Genomic DNA, 16,696 nt, shown 5'->3' on the forward strand with positions numbered 1-16,696 from the left:
GGCAAAACCCTATATTCCAAATTACAGTCATCTCAATCAGCCATAGTAAATTCAGGTAGTGAGTAACATTGTCTTAAAAAGAAAAAGCTGGGAAAGAAGAAACCAACTGTTGATGTTTGATACCAGACATTTTCTGGTCTGCTAACCCTAACACGGTCTGGTAAACTTCCTATCTTTTTGCAAAATTTATAACGGGCGATACCAAATCTTTACGGAGGAATACCACTCCATTTAAAACCAAAACAACTCAGAGCGCTGGATCTCTGGATAGGTATCTCCTCGTAGATTTGGTACACCCTTTATAAATCTTCAATAAAGGTTATTTATTTATTTTTATTTTATTTTTTAAGATTGTCTCCGGGGGCTATTATTAAAGAAAATCAAATATCGTCGTTTTGTATATGAATGGATGGGAGCCGAGCAACAAACTGTGCTCCAACTCCTTTCTGGATAGCCAAACCTACCCTGTGAAAAAGATAACCACCGACCTTGCTATTAACATCATCATAGTTAGTCAGGCAGTTTTTCAACCTCTTCAAAAAAACAACCATATCATCGCCTAGTTCGCCTAGAATAGTGAATGCTAGAACGCTAAAGCAATACCCGTGAGATGTACACTTGTCTAAATATTTGTTCATTTTGCGATTGACTGCCGAAGCGATAGCGTGTCCAGGTGTGAAGCTGCAACCAGATCCACCAGAAAATGGTGATACGCCAGTAACGTCGAAGCATGTACTCAAGCCATTCTCCCAGTTGTGCACTAGAATGTCCGCAAGCTTTAGGCCAGAGGAATTATCCGACAAAAAGCCAAGGGGCACCTCTTTGCTGGCAGCAACACCAGCCCTAAAACATATATCTAATATGACATCTCGAACCAAGTCGTGGCGGAACTTGAAGCCTACTTCAGTGATCTCCAAAAATATCCATGCTCCGACTACAACGAGGGCATATACTATCTTCAGGGAACATAGGTATACCAAAGCGATATTGAGTTATGGCCTAAACTGCCGAGGTCCAATAGATTGGTTTAACCCTGGAATGGGGATAGCCTTCAGGTAATCCATCGCATGGTCTGACTTATTAATTTGCCACAGAATTGCTTCACGTGTAGATAAAGTGAACCTGGAAGGGAGCTGTCTCTTCACGACGTCGAAATACTGAACTGCCAGTTTCTTCATAGGCTGTGGGGCAGTGGCAGTAATGTCGAAAGTCGAAGGAGAGAGGCTTCAGGCTTGCATGAACGTGCTAAGAGCGAACTGGTAGCTCGTGCTCGGTGTAGAGACATCAGTGGACTGTAGGATGGCGCACTGTAGCTGCTGCGTTTGAATCTGAGAAGCTAGATAACACTAGTGACTGGTATCGTTCATCGTGTACACTCCAAGGCCTCCGTCCTTAATATGCAGAGTTGTTAGCCGTTGTCGAAGAATGCCAAATCCCGCACCATCGCCAGTGACTAGGTGTTGTAAGAACTGAACCAAGTGATGATCAAAGTACGTAGTGGCAGGCTGCAGGACTCGGGGGTCAGTTGTGCGGGGGGTGAGGTAAAGCTTCGACACTCCTGTACAGTTGCGCAGCAACAAAAGCTCACATTGAGGGTCCTTTAGCGTTTTAACACAGTCTATGAGCTTGATTGTCTTTTGCGCTCTTTGCATAACCAACTGACTCAGTATTGGGAGTCCAGGCTAACTGGTCCCCCTAGTAACTTCACACCACTAGTAGGTCGACCAATATTGATTGGGAAGACATCCGTTGCATGAGATTTGGGGTGTGTAGTGGGCCAGAAGATGTCGGTCTTCCTAATGTTTAAATGCAATCCTCTCGCACCACCTTCACTTTGTATAATAGAGAGAGCTTTGGAGACCTCCATTCTGTCACCGATAATGGTATCGTCGTCTAAATACCACGCATGCAAATCGAGAGAACACTGCGAGGCAATGTTGCGGACAAGAGGATGAAGAACTAAGGCGAAAAGCAAAGGGCCTAACAGATCCCCTTGTTGTACACCTTGAGTCGAGGATAAGATGGCCTCACTGTAATACAACCTTGCGGGTTGTGCATAGAAGAATTCAACCCAGCGTGATATGCTTGGGCATCTGGCACGAACTTCATGGATGAGAGTCGATCTGTCGACCAAATTAAAACGTTAGTAAAGTCGATAAGCATCATGGTTAGATTATCATGTGTACCTTTAAGCTCATGCAGCCTGTTCGCAGAATGTAAGATAATTTCGCCACCATAGGGGATGCCGACGCCAAATTGATGGTCTCCAAGATAGCTGACCATATCTTTGCATACAGTAGTAGTAGCCAATTTAGAGCACAATTGTCGCCAGATAGTCCCGATAGCAATTGGCCTTAAGCCTCCATATGGTTTTAGGAGTGGCGTGAGTGGGGCACTGGCGATGTATTCTCCAAGGGAAGGGGGGCATTGGCCAGACAACCATAAGTTCACGACACCTGACGTGGACATGAAAAATTCATCTGAGACAGCAGCGGCTGAGCCACTGAATGCATCCAAGAGGTGTTGAGCCCTTAGGCCGTCCTTGCCCCAAGACGTTCCCTTCGGAAAGCTCCGAATAGCACTCAACACAACATGACTGTCCACTGAAATTGGTGTAGCTTCCACTGCAGTTGAAGGAATGACAAGAGGAGGAGCGTAAGGGTGTTTCTGCCGTAACTCTGCAAGGGTATCGGCTGTGTCAAGTGCGACACCATTAGAAGAGAGAATTCTAGTGGCCGCTGCATAATGCCCTTGACTGATCTTCTTCTTGCAGGCCTGGGCATTAGTTTTTCTTTTCTTCTTAGAGTCTTTCCTGCTCTGTTGAAGTTCATTATTAACCTCCAGGATCTTTTGGATTAGGGAGGTACAGCCCTGTGGTTCCTTCCATTTGTCCAAGGCACGGTTAATTGTGCATGTCTGAATCTTCTTCCTTGCACCTGACCATTCTTCTATTGCATTTTTAGGCATATAGAGGCTAAGAGTGCAAATGGGTAAGAGCAGCAGTTGAAGCCAGGGGCCTAACTCAGTTGGATGGGCTAAGACCTTGTCTAGCGCAGATTTTAAGGTTCTGGAAAAATTGAATCTACACTGTGTGGGGATACTGGAGGTTGTGGTGATTTGTTTTTGAAAGAGCAGGTGGAGCGTTTCAATAGATAATCCTGCAAATTCATCAACAGGCACTGTATCTGCAGAACGGTTATCAATGAAAAGGGTGGGTGAAGTAGGTTTGTCAAGACCAAATATTAGAAAATCTGCACTCCTACCATTAAACGGCCCATTCAGAATACCTCCAGGGTGTCCTCGACAAGGTCTCTTCCATGAAAACCACAGAAAGCAAGGAAAACAAAGCCACATACGCATTGACGTAACAATTTTTCCCAGGCTGTATATACACTTACCTCTGTGCGAATTCTGTCTTGACAGACAGCAATGGATGCTTTAGTTGGTAAGTGTCTGTCTTGTATATGCTTAAGGATCAAAGTTTTGACATAGCCTTTGCCTCCTATTCCATCCTAACAATCATCAAATCATTTGAATGGGCAATGGCAGTATGGGTCGTCGTTATCACCTGATTCGATGCAGGTCGAAGTGGATTGTGTGGACTGGTTCACCAGGACTGCAGAACAACTATCATGAGAAGATGTAGAAGCACACGACCTGGGCAGTGTTGCAGGTGAAGATTGGGATGACGATGCTCGTGTTCTCGGCATTGAAGTAACTGCCCTAACCGTCACCTGGCAGTAACGAAATAGGGGAAAAAGAGTATCGATCGACGCAGCAAAGTCTCAAGATTCAGGGATGTGTAGGCGATGGGGGAAATCTGATGAAGGGTGTTTATAATAATAGAAAATCTGTTCAGGTTTTTTATCGCCTGAATATTCTCCAGAGTGTTTATTCAGTTTTTTTTTTTTTTTTTTTAAGAGTGTGACCAACTTAAATTTATCGGAGAGAGTTTACATTCCTGAGATATTTTATACCGTGTGAAAATTAAGTGTTTGGCCCTCGTCACTCTCTCTTACTCTAATGATTTTGAGAGTTCATTATTAAGCTCTACACATACATCACATGTGTATCATTGTGTCCTAATGAAATAAAATTTGATTAACACTAAACCCTCTAAAAAATTTCGGTTTCAAAACACCACAAAATCACAGTGTTTTGAATGAGCATAATCAATTCATTAGCTAACTTATGCCTCCCTCCAAAATCTCCAGAACTTCCTTCCTTCCATAAATGCCAGAAAATAATAATAGTTAACTATCCACCATATCTTTTTGTTTCTCCCTTGAAGATTATTCATCCTCCATGATTCAAAATGTTTCAAAACATTAGCTTGAAAACACCAAGAAATCTTGAAAGCCTTAACAAACAAACCCCATATCTCTGCAGCATATGAACAATGAAGAAAATGTGGTGTGCAACCTCCTCCTCCTGTTGACAGAACAAGCATAACTTACTTTGAACATCCACACTCCTGTGACTTAACACAGTTACGGTTAGAAGAGAGTTATGAAAGTTAGCCGACAACATGAAACTAACTTTAGAAGGTATGTTACTCTTCCACAGAAACTTCTCAAATGTGCACACAGTTCTATCCTCCAACTGCCTATTATAACTCTCCTGCACAGAAAACTCTCCTGCAAAAGAAATTTCATCTTCATCCTCAGCAAAATCAGGTACATGACCCAGTTCATTGCATAATCTGTCACATTCCAACTGTTCCTCAGGATACATTCTTCTTCTAGAGATGTACTGCAATCTCCCATTAACCACCATATCTGCAATACTTGCATTCTTCTGACTAACAGCTTTAAAAATATTTGGAAACCTATCCTTCAATGTTCCATTTGCAGTCCATCTGTCCATCCAAAATCTTATAGATTTCTCATTTCTCAACTGAAAAGACACTTCATCATGCATAAAAGAAGTGGACTTCATTATGTTTTTCTATAACCCCCTTCCTTGTGGCTTTGCATCATCACTAGGCATCATACAATCACTATTATTTTTGAACTTCTGCTACATTAATCTCCTCCACAAAGCCTTCTTCTCCTTAGCATATCTCCAGACCCACTTAGTCTTCAGTGCTCTACTAGTTAGTCTTAGACTTTTAACACCTAAACCTCCTAGCTTTTTTTGATTTACAAATAATACATCTTTCTCCTATTCTCACTTGAATCCCAAAGAGAATTTCTCATTAGTTGTGTGAGTTTCAATTCCACACTTGCTGGCATGTGAATTAGAGATAAGAAGTAAATTGGTAGGTTTTCTAAACATCTCCTGATCAACACCAACCTCCCTACTTTGTTCAAGAACTTTTTTTTCCAAGTAGCCAACCTATCTTGCATCCTTTGAATAACCTCATCCCAAATAGACATATTCCTGGCAGTAGCTCCTAATGGCAATCCCAATTCCAAGTATCTAACCTATCTTGCTCCTAGTTGATAATTGTTTCACCCTGCATCCCAATTCCAATGCCGATTCTTGAATACAATCATCTGCACCAACACTAATCATGGAGCTTTTTTCCAAATTTAACTTCACCCCTGTAATCATTTCAAAAGTATTAAGAATTACCAACAACTTCCTAACTTCATCCACCTCAGCATCAATGAATAACAAGGTATCATCAGCAAATTGTAGATAAGAAATCATAATTTCTCCTTCCATTACTTGAAAGCCATGTAATTGTCCTCTACTAACAACATCACTCACCAATGTTGATAAAACCTCCACCACCAACAAGAACAGAAATGAAGATAGAAAATCTCCTTGTCTCAAGCCTTTTGAAGGTTTGAATTTCTTAGGTGAGCTGCCATTACCAAAACAGAAATGTTAGAAGAAGAAATACACCACTTAGTTCATGAAATCCATCTCTTGCCAAAACCATGCTTCTCAAGAATACAAAGCAATGTTTTCCATTTCACATGATCAAAATCCTTCTCCATGTCAACCTTACACAAAACTCCATGTTTCTTTTGATTTAATCTGCTGTCTATACATTTGCTTGCAATCACACTCCATCCAAAATTTGTTTATTCTTAATAAAATCCCCCTGATAATCTGACACCAATCTATCCATCACAGTCTTCAATCTATTTGCAAGCACTTTATATAAAATCTTTTATGCACTTCCTAATAGACTTAAAGGTATAAAATCCTTTGGAGCACACGAATCTTCCTTTTTAGGAATCAAAGACCAATTTAGCCTCCAATCCGTACTCCCGTACCTGTAAAATTCCACCATTACCTTCATGAAGTCCATCCACTCCTTCTCAGTATCACTCAGGCATGGAAAATCCAGTCCATCTAAAGAAAATTCAAAATCATTTTGTTCAGAAAATAACTTTGTGTAATAACTCTTCATCTCCATTTTAATAGCATCCTGATCAAAGCTTTCAACCCCCATCAATTTCTAGTTTTGCAATTGTATTCCTCTTTCTCCTAGCACTTGCAATTCTGTGGAAATATGCTGTATTAGAGTCACCCCATTTAAAGTCATTATGTTTAGCTCTTGAATACCACTTCCTAGCCTCTTGAGCTTTGATGTTCTTTAACTTCAAACAACATTCAATTCTCTCTTCAAACTGATTATCATCCAAAATATATATGTAAGGGTTCTCAAGCTCGTCAACGCTATTAAACCTGTTAAGAAACGATTTAGTCAATAATGACGTAATTAATTAAATATGAACAATAAATTTAATAGAAATTAATCACATAATAATTTAGACAAAAATTTAGTACCATTGGATAGTTGTCGAAAAGTTATGTGAAATGGACTATTAGAATGCGTCGATCGGACTCCGGACGAAGAAGTTACAACACTCGAGAGTTTAAATTGACTTTTGGTCAAAAAGGTTTGACCTCGGGTTTTGACCACCCATTAGTATAAATCTAGTTTAGCAATAATTACTAATTAGTGACAAGATTAAATACAATGAGTGTTGTCAAGGTGTAAGGATATTATTATATGGTTGCCCCTTTGTAAATTAGGTTGGTAAATAGTAAATCTATGTTTTTATTTGAATTGAATGGTTTTGAAAAGAAAACGAATTTTACAGGGTGTTAGTCCTCAAGGGAGTTGGGGGAGTTGGGTGTAGTTGTGTTTTTTCCCGTTAGTCGTGAGGGAGTTCGAGGGAGTCTCTTAAAATCCCCGTTAGTCGTGGGAGAGTTTAGAAGAGTCTTCACAACTCCCTAGAAAACCCCGTTAGTCGTGGGGGAGTTTGAAAGAAACTTTTAAACTCCCTGTTAGTGGTAAAAATTAGAATGATAGGGAGTTTGTTTTTTTTGGGGAATTCTGCGGAGATCTAGGGAGTTTATAGTGTATTTTTGCCTCACTCCAAATCTCTCAAAAAAGTAGAGATTTTGGGAGAGTCTCTCAAACTCCCTACACTCAACACACCAAACTTTCTCAAACTTTCAATACTTTCTTACACTCCCTCAAAATCCCCAAGATTCAAAATATATTAAACTCCCTCCAACTCACTCGTGGTCTAACCCCCTGTTAGTGAAGAAGTTATCTTCTTCAAGTAGGTGTTGTACAATAGGAGATTAAAGGGAGAGATGAGTTTGCAAGATAAATATGATTTAAATGAAGTAAAGAGAAAGAACAAAAAGAAGAGAATAAGGGTAAAACTAATTGCTGAGAGTTTTAGATGAGAGGTTAAGAGAAAGAGTTAGGCAGTGATGGTGCTTATGGTTGTTTAATAAAAGATTATTAATTGGTGAATTAGAAGAAGGGGGAAGTAGTGAAACATAGTTTGCTTGTGGTGTTGCCATGGAAATGAGGTTTATAGTGAATTAAGAAAACAATGAGAAGATGATGGTGGAAACTAGATGAATAATCAAGGTAACCTTTCAAACTAATTCTATTAAGTCAATATTGAGTTGGGTACTTGTTAAACTGATGGTTGTGCTATAACTTTGATTCCTAGATCTTTGAATGTGTATCAATTAATGAAATTGGGGATTTCCATTGGGTTCTTTTAGAACTCATAAGCTGTTTGTGAAAAAGTCTGAATGACTGGATAAGTGTTCTTGTCCTTGTTCTTCCTAGACCTTCCCTTGCATTTTTGAGCCCTTAGAAGTCTCAACTAGCTCGGGGAGTCTTTAAGAAGTTGTAGATGGGTTTCTTGCCTTTCTATAGCATTTTGATTTGTTCAATTCGGATGAATAGGGAATTAGTTATGAATTTGCGAAGTTTGATTGTCGCGACTGAATTTCTGAAGGAAGCAGTGAGTAAGAGACTAAACATACTCTTCTAGGTGTGTTCGTTTCGGAATTAGCTTCCGGTCATAACTATAAATTTATAGAAGAGACTGTTCTCTTTCCAACGAGACATCAAGAGCCTAATTTGGATCAGAATTAAGAAATATAGAGACGACCAAAGTTGGGTGTTTGTGCTGTTTTCCCTGTGTTGCGGCAACTGAAATATGGGAATCAGTCGTGAGTAACCATTTTCACGAGTGCTTTAAGTTAGGTTGGAGTTGAAATTTGATACATCTTCAGTAGGCATAAATTGTAGAGGGTTACCTTACGATTCTATAGAGAAATTAAACATTTATTTTCGCTTAGTAATGAGAGAAGTATTTGCATGTAAAAACAGGGTGTCAGGACAGAGAACTCGGAGAATTTGGCCAAGTATTGTTAGAGAAGATTTCCGAGTTAAACCTCTGACTCAGGTGAGTTGAGCCGAGATAGATCGGTCTATGGGTGGAGTTAGTGGGTCAGTTTAGTGGGCCGGTCCAGATCATGCCTCATGGGCTTAAATCAGTTTTCGTATTTTAATGTTTTGGACCATTGATGGTCTGAATTAGCTTTCAGGTCCTTCTGTAAAGTTGTAGATTTTCCGAGAGCTTTCTGTTGGCATCAAAATTGACCCCATTTCGAAGTAGATATTAATTTATGCCCAAAACACTGGAATACCAGATTACAAGACCATCGACAAAACCCTACGTTATGTCGTCTTGGCATTAAGTAGACACTTGTATTATATTATGTTATGAACATTACCTGGGCCCATTGGCTAAATTCTCGAAGTGCTTGTGTGATGAACATTTAGTTTATATTAACAACGATTGATACAAAGGAGAAACCAGTGGATTTCGAAGTAGGCATGGCTTGTCATCAAATCAGGTGGGAACTCTATAACCTTCTTGTTATCATTGAACATTCTTTCTATTGCGAGCATGATGAGTCTTTATTAATTTTGGCATGTTTGTGTGATTACTATCTATGTAAATGTTTGTATGTGTCTTGATGTGCGTGTAATATGGATTGTATGATTTCCCCGCAAGGAGTGTCTGTGATTCCCCACGGCTCTTTGCTAAGTTAAGTATGGCGGCTTCTTCCCCGTTTTAATATTACTTAGTAGGGCGGCTTCTTCCCCATTTCAATATATTAGTAGGCCGGCTTCTTCCCCGTTTCGATAGTATATAAATAATATATAGTAGGGCGGCTTCTTCCCCGTTATAATATTACCTAGTAGGGAGGCTTCTTCCCCGTTTCGTTATTATATATACTATTTTATTTTGGGGAAATCACTCGTGCGCATATTATACTTGTTTGACTAACTTTCTGATCTTGATGGTAATATTCTGAATCATGGTTTTTATGAGCACTCTGTGTGAACGATGTTGTTATTATTGATTAGGGTTGTTCTCGCGTCGTCTTCTCCAATGAGTTTGGCAGGGTTAGGATAACACTTGCTTCTTGATGCATATATTGTTGAATGCTTTAAATTGTTATTGTATGTTAGTTTATTATTATTTAGAAGTGCGAGCATGTTAGTGATTACTTGAAAGTTATATGTTTCCATTGGGAACCCCTTTGGGATGATATGCTCACTTGTTCCCACTTCAGTTTTCAGTAATCAGAAGAAATTAAGCGTTTGAAGATATCTGTTTCGTAGCTTAGAGCTTTATCGAATCTAGTGTTGTTGTATATCTTACTACTTGTATTCTTTCTTATTTTGTAAACAACATATTAATATAGTTATATCACTGAAAAGATTTTCATCTATACAATATTCAGAGTGTTTGGGTTTGATTTTTAACACTTTATGTAATTAGGATTCTTAAAATCGGTAATCTAGTTTGATGCTTCAAGTAGATTGTAATCCTATTAACTAAGCAGGTTTACGGGTTGGGGCATTACATTATATTCCTCCAACAAATCGAAGAAACCAATCTTCTCTGTCAATTCCTTTTTTTGTCTCTTGCTATACCCAAATTCCTCCTGACTCCAATATTTCAAGAAATGTTTCAAATTTTGAAGCTTCTTAAAGAAAACATAACTTGCCTGACCTTGAATGTCCATTAAATCCCACCATTCTTGCACCTTCTTAAAAAAAATTATGCAAAATCCATGAATTTTCAAACTTAAAGTAAGGTTTACACCTCACATTAGGTTTAGTAGCCAACATAATTGGCTTATGATCTGAAATAACTCTTGTTAACGTAACTTGAATAGCCTCTGAAAAAGCAATATCCAAATCAACACTAAGAAGAAATCTGTCCAACCTGCAAAGTAAAGGATCATTATGCATATCTGACCAAGTAAAAGCTCCACCTATCAGAGGTAAGTCAATTAATTCCTGATCATAAATGAAAGAATTGAGAAACTCATTGTTTCTACTGTATCCTTCCCTTCTATTTCTTTCTTCCTCAGATATCATTGCATTGACATCACCATCAAGACAAATTGGTCATCCACACCAGTGTCTAACTTCTTTTAAATCTTCCCAAAAGACTGCTCTCTCATTATACTAACATGGAGAATACAAATTACAAACACCCCACCTTAAAGCCATTAATTTTTGAAGTAAACAAAGTAGAGATATTATTCACCTTCAATATAATATCTTCCTTTACCAATTTAGTGGTATCCCAAATTGTTAAAAGACCTCCACTATTACCAGCACTTTCCACAGATGGCGGATAAACCCAATCAAAACTATTATCATACCAAATTTGTTTTACAAACCACTGATTCATCTTCATAATTTTAGTCTCCTGCACCATACATATTGTACATTTGTGATTTGCAACTAACTCCTTTAATGCATTAATCTTATTAAAAGAGTTCATCCCCCTAATATTCCAACTTATAATCTTATAATCCATTATTATTATCTTCAGTTGAATCAGTCCCTATCTCCTTCTCTGCTTCATGATTTGCAGTTACTTCCACTAAGACCCTTTCACCTACTTGATTCTCAGCTTCTGTAACACCTCTCTTTCTACACCTCTCTTTATACTTCACAACCTGTTTCAGAATAACCTTCTTCAATAACTGCCTATCACCCTCACAAACTCCTCCATAATTACAACAATCCAGCATCATGAGTTCAGCAGCTTCAATAACCTTTTACATACTCTCCATATTCGAAGTTTTAACATCACCCAATTTTTGGACAATCTTATTTTCAATCTCAGAAAGCATATTGAAAAGACAAGGGTACCCAAATATACCTCAATCTAAAACTTTTCCTACCTATAAATCCTTTCTCCAAAAGTGATTGTCTATGGACTGAGTCGAGACAATATAACTAATCGGTTCATACTTCGTGTGATCGTACATGGATACAAGATCGAGACAATACAACAACGAAGTATGTTTACTTGATAAAAAGGTTCGCACTTAACCAAATATAATATGATTCACCTATCAATTAAATAGGAATTAACATTTGTGTGATTTACTTTAAATTATAATAAAGACAATTATAATTACGGAAAGTGAAACTAAATGACACAGCAAGATTTTGTTAACGAGGAAACCGCAAATGCAGAAAAACCTCGGGACCTTGTCCAAAATTGAATACTCTCAGGATTAAGCCGCTACACAAAATTATACCAACTTCGTATAGTTGAGACCAAGCAATTAAACCTATAGTTCACCTAGTTCCGCCTGTATTCCCACGCATCCAACTTATAAATAAGTCACGTACTTGGATCAATTCATTTGGTTCGTATTCCAAACAGTAAAGGAACTACAAATCTGTTTGGTATCAACTCTCTTCAACCAAGTGATATGAGTCGGACAAAGGATCTTCTGTTTATCTTAACATAAACTCCTTCGTCAAGTCATTAGATCTATCTTATGTTCAATTACCAAAGTAATCGTTAAGATTTTCCGATCAACACTCTTCATCCAAAGAATTGTGTTGATGTCGATCTACTCAATTAATCAATCCAATTCTATCACAAGGATAAAACAGATTATTAATTGTATCCTCTTTTTACCGAAACAAGTATTGTGCACACCAAAGATTACGAACTCAAAAATCAGAAATCTTCAATATCTTTTTCGTCTTCAAATCTTCTTAGATCTTCAATAAACACCTGCACATAATCACTTGAATCTCTTGTGATCAATCACGCACATAACGGATTCTGTTAACAATGGATTATCACAAGATCGTCTTTAGAACTAACAACAGTCTAAACATCCCTGTCGAAAATCTAAACTAGTTTGAGTGAATCATATATAAGAAGAGAAGATTCTCAAGCATAAACAAACTAAGTACAATCAAAGTTCAACCACTGTTAGTCAATCAAAACAATGAAAACAAAAGATAAAATGCAATTATCTAGTTTCTCACCAACGATACTGATAGAGATTCTCAATCCCAAAGAAGACTTTAAACCGAGCGGTCGTAAGAGATTTCGCCTAATTAGGTTACTCTCCTATCTGAATAGGTGGCTTCACTAGTAGCAACACAACAAGAGGTAGTTTGTTGTTACGAAGGATTAGTTTGCTAGAAATGCAAACTTCAGTAATTATAGACTAGGAAGTTTGGACACCAAGGAATTACCAAAACTGGAAATATTCTCAAGAAATTCATTAAAGCGCAAATTCGGCTTCCATAATTCCTGGAAATGCTCTGTCCAAAAATAATGATCGAAATCTCTCGGAAAATCTCTAATACTTATTTCCCTACAAGATGAAATTAATAACCTTAACTAAAAGATTCTTAACTTATTTATGTTTCGATCCTGGGATTCTCTTCCCTTAGCTATTAAGGAGTAACGTTGAACAATTAATAATAAACATTCACAACACGTGTTCAAAGTATGTCGACATCCTAACTTTGTAAGTTCTCTTTCATACTTACAACCTTGAAACTGATTTCCACACTTCCAAACAAGTTTAGAATTGGTTCATTTGACTTTCAAAACTATGCGATTGATCAAATAACATCCAATCACAAATCATGGGTTTAACGGTTCTACCAAAACAAGTTTCGTTTCTACCTCCATGTGAGTACTGTGTATAGTCACACTAACATTCCAAAATTCGGTTGACTAGGTACTAGGATCGGTTCCCCACATGTATATGGTATCTAACTTATATGTGTTGCATATGTCCATAGGATCGGTTCCCCTTTCTACTATAAACCTGCTGCACCTCATACAAGGATCGGTCCCCCTTTGTGATGTAATGCACCTCTTACTAGGATCGGTTCCCCTTTTCCCAGTTTTGGTCAGACATAAAATCACAAACCCGATCATACCATCTCATGTGATTACTTAAGATCGGTTTCACTAATAAAAGTCATATAAATACATAAGTCAGGCCTTTGTGAATAGTTCTACCAAGAACACAAACAAGTTGTGAGCGGTTATACTCAATCACCCATAGTGGTTGTTCAGAAGATAATCAATGAATAAAAAAACCAATAACACCTGGAAATTTCCTTTTCGGTTCACAAACAAGTTTATGAACTTACTTCCTTAGAACACATGTAAAACATTGTTCCGTAGGATGAAATTCTCACCTTATACCCATACATAATCACAATATCATTCAAATGATGATGGTGATGTCTTATCTACAAAGTTTAATGGTTAAGCAATAAACCTCGTATTGTATTCCTTAAACTATGTCTAGGGCTGTTCATGGTCGGTTTTGGTTCGGTTTCTAGCCAAACCAAAACCGAAACCAATATTATTGGTTTCTAAAAATCTAAACCAAACCAATCCATTAACCATTGGTTCGGTTTCCAAATGGTTCCAGTTGGTTTCGGTTTGTCCCAGTGGTTTTTGGTTAACCAATAATTATGTCAAACCAAAAAAAAATACACAAATTTACAGATAAAAAAATCGTAGTTGCCGATAGTATTGGTTTACACAAATATACAGACAAAAAAAAATCAAGAATAGTTAAAGCTTACTCTAATTATAGAGATCAAATGAAGATATATAATATATCTTAATTTAGATATTGACAAATAAAAAAGAAGGAAGACGGGAAGAAAAAAATCAAGTAGCAGCAGCTGTAGTTGGGGGTGGAGAAGGGAGGCGGCTGAGAGAAGGAGAAAGAGGGAGAGTATCATAATGAAATATTAGATTTAGGGTTTCTATTTATCCTCTAAATTAATGGGTAGAATCTAATACTTTTAAATCGACGGTAGAAATTAAGTTTAAAAATTAATCGGTTCCCCAATGGTTTTTGGTTCGGTTTTCAGGTCAAACCAAAACCAAACCAGTAATGTCGGTTTTTCAACATTTTTTACCAAACCAATCCAAATCTAAATGGTTTGGTTCGGTTTCTTGCTTATTGGTCTGGTTCGGTTTGTTTCCAACGGTTAACCGACACCATGTTCAGCCCTAACTATGTCTATCTAGAGTTCAAATATGCTTCGTAGTTTTGTTTTCAATATGCAAGACTTGAAAGATACGTTAGGGAATGAAACAGTTCAAGTCAAATATCACTAACCTCAAGTGGAAGAATGATTGTTGTCGTTGTAGCTCCTTGCTTCTTTATATCTTCAAGTGTTCGCGATACTTGTAATGTCTCATATCCTAATACTTCCAAGCTAACCTATACGAAGTTGACTCTAGTACATAATTAAGCGACTCTTAACATGAGTTTTGGTTCACTAAAATATGACAACCAAACTTGAGATACCAACGCTTGGTGGGTTCAACCGAGCTATGCTCTAACACATATTAATCTCCGCCACCACATTTACTTCCTCCACCATCTGACCTTCTTCCATCTCTCATGATTCCTCCACATTTTGATGTTCAAAATGTTTTGCATTTTCCCCAACGGTCGAATTGTGGATAAATGGAACCATTTACAGTGTCGGGCTAAGGCCCAGAGACCCGTCTGACTCATCTCTTCCATCCAAGTCAGCAGCTGATTCATCTATCTCATTTATTCTCCCCTGATCTCCCTCCTTTGAAATAGCTTCAACAGAATTTTGAATTGTGTAGACGCTTTCTTATCAAAAAACACTTAATTCACGTTGATATTCCAAGTCAGAGAGCTTGATTTTCTCCTCATAGTACGGATCTCATTGCAACGTCATCGCCACCTTCTCACCCTCCACCTCCGTCACCATCACCGTGGGAACTTGACTGATAGCACCAGAAACAACCATCCTGATGAAATGAGTACCTTGTAGTCTCAAGGACTCAACTGATATTCTTTCAAGTCCAACTACTTCATTTCCAACCTTCGCAATGTTTGTCGAACTCCATCTGCCAACAGGTAAACCCTAATCTTAAATCAGTTGACCTCCTCAGCAATCTTCTCCAATGGAAAAGTCTTCCTTCCACTCTCAACATTTTTTGTGGTTGAGAACTGTTTACCCTCAAGTCTCTGAGATCCCCCGTCGATTGAGTGCAGTCACCTTTGAGTTTTCTTCTATCTCCAAATATATTTTAGTTCCAAGCTTTCGCTTAATCAAAACAACTACGAAAATCCAACCTACCTTCTTATTAACTTGAATCATTCCAGTCCTCTTCAGTCTTGAACTTTTAGATGTTAAGACCTCCGGAAAATCCTTCTCCATTGGAATTTCTTGAGTCTTCTGTTTCCTACCTTGTTTTTCCATATACAGGCCCAAAACCTTCGTAAGAATATTCCAACAAATTGTATTATCTCAACTTGGAATACATATGCTATAAGAATTGTCTTCTTCCTCATCCTTATGCTGGGAGATCCTAATATATTCCCCTTCGCTATTGTTTTGAACCTTCATGACGAAAACATAATCTTCCATGGTCATCTCCTACCTAGCACCTTTGTTTTTCCCTTTATAAACCCTCTATATGTTTTCCACTAACCAGAAAATAACCTACTCCGGAAAAAAGATCCAAGCTTTCGGTCCTCCCCATCTGTAAGGACCCTCAAGCTTGTCAACGCTATTAGAGTAGTCAAAAGACGATTTAGCCATTAATAACTCGATTAGTCTAACACGAACGTTAATTAATAGAAATTAATCTAACAACGATTTAGATATGAAACCGGTAACGCTAGATAGATATCGAAAAGTTATGCAGAATGGACTACTCGAGCGTGTCATTCGGACACCAGACGAAGAAGATATCATCAGATTAACACGAAGAGATAATTATCATTTTTTTTATCAACCGCATGGCTGCCCTTATCAATTCTTGGGTGCCTTATTAATTCTCGTTGGTCTTATCTACACCCGGTCGAGAAGATAACTCTTCTTTCTTTCCTTTTCTTTATTCTTTCTTCTTTCTATTTTCTTTTCTCTCTTTCCTCTTCTTCTTCTTCTTCTTTTCTCTGGCGATTCAGAGATGAAATCTCTGTTAAGGAACCTCACTAAAATTTAGTAAAACCAATCAATCGAATGTGGTGTTGATGAGTTAATAGTTTGGGTTTGGTTAGAAACTTCGATTGAGTTGAGGAGAAGTGATTCTGTGAAGAAATT

General features: G+C 37.9%; 1 protein-coding gene across 1 annotated transcript; it reads right to left on the reverse strand.

Moving 5' to 3' along the window:
• Nucleotides 1–405: 405 nt before the first annotated feature.
• Nucleotides 406–3,887, reverse strand: LOC113317902. The gene is made up of 2 exons (XM_026566019.1): nucleotides 2,187–3,887; nucleotides 406–2,123 (listed from the first exon to the last, which is right to left on the reverse strand). The coding sequence occupies exons 1-2, from the start codon at nucleotides 3,358–3,360 to the stop codon at nucleotides 1,981–1,983; spliced, it is 1,317 nt and encodes a 438-aa protein (XP_026421804.1). The 5' UTR covers nucleotides 3,361–3,887; the 3' UTR covers nucleotides 406–1,980.
• Nucleotides 3,888–16,696: the final 12,809 nt, after the last annotated feature.

The sequence above is a fragment of the Papaver somniferum genome, chromosome 10 (assembly GCF_003573695.1).
Source record: "Papaver somniferum cultivar HN1 chromosome 10, ASM357369v1, whole genome shotgun sequence".
Classification (NCBI taxonomy): domain Eukaryota; kingdom Viridiplantae; phylum Streptophyta; class Magnoliopsida; order Ranunculales; family Papaveraceae; genus Papaver; species Papaver somniferum.

Excerpts from the sequence above, each read along its gene's own strand:
- LOC113317902 (XM_026566019.1), bottom strand. The coding sequence starts at position 3,360 with ATGCGTATGTGGCTTTGTTTTCCTTGCTTTCTGTGGTTTTCATGGAAG. Across the intron at positions 2,124-2,186 it reads CAGGCTGCATGAGCTTAAAG|ATCGACTCTCATCCATGAAG; the intron begins GTACACATGATA and ends TTTGGTCGACAG.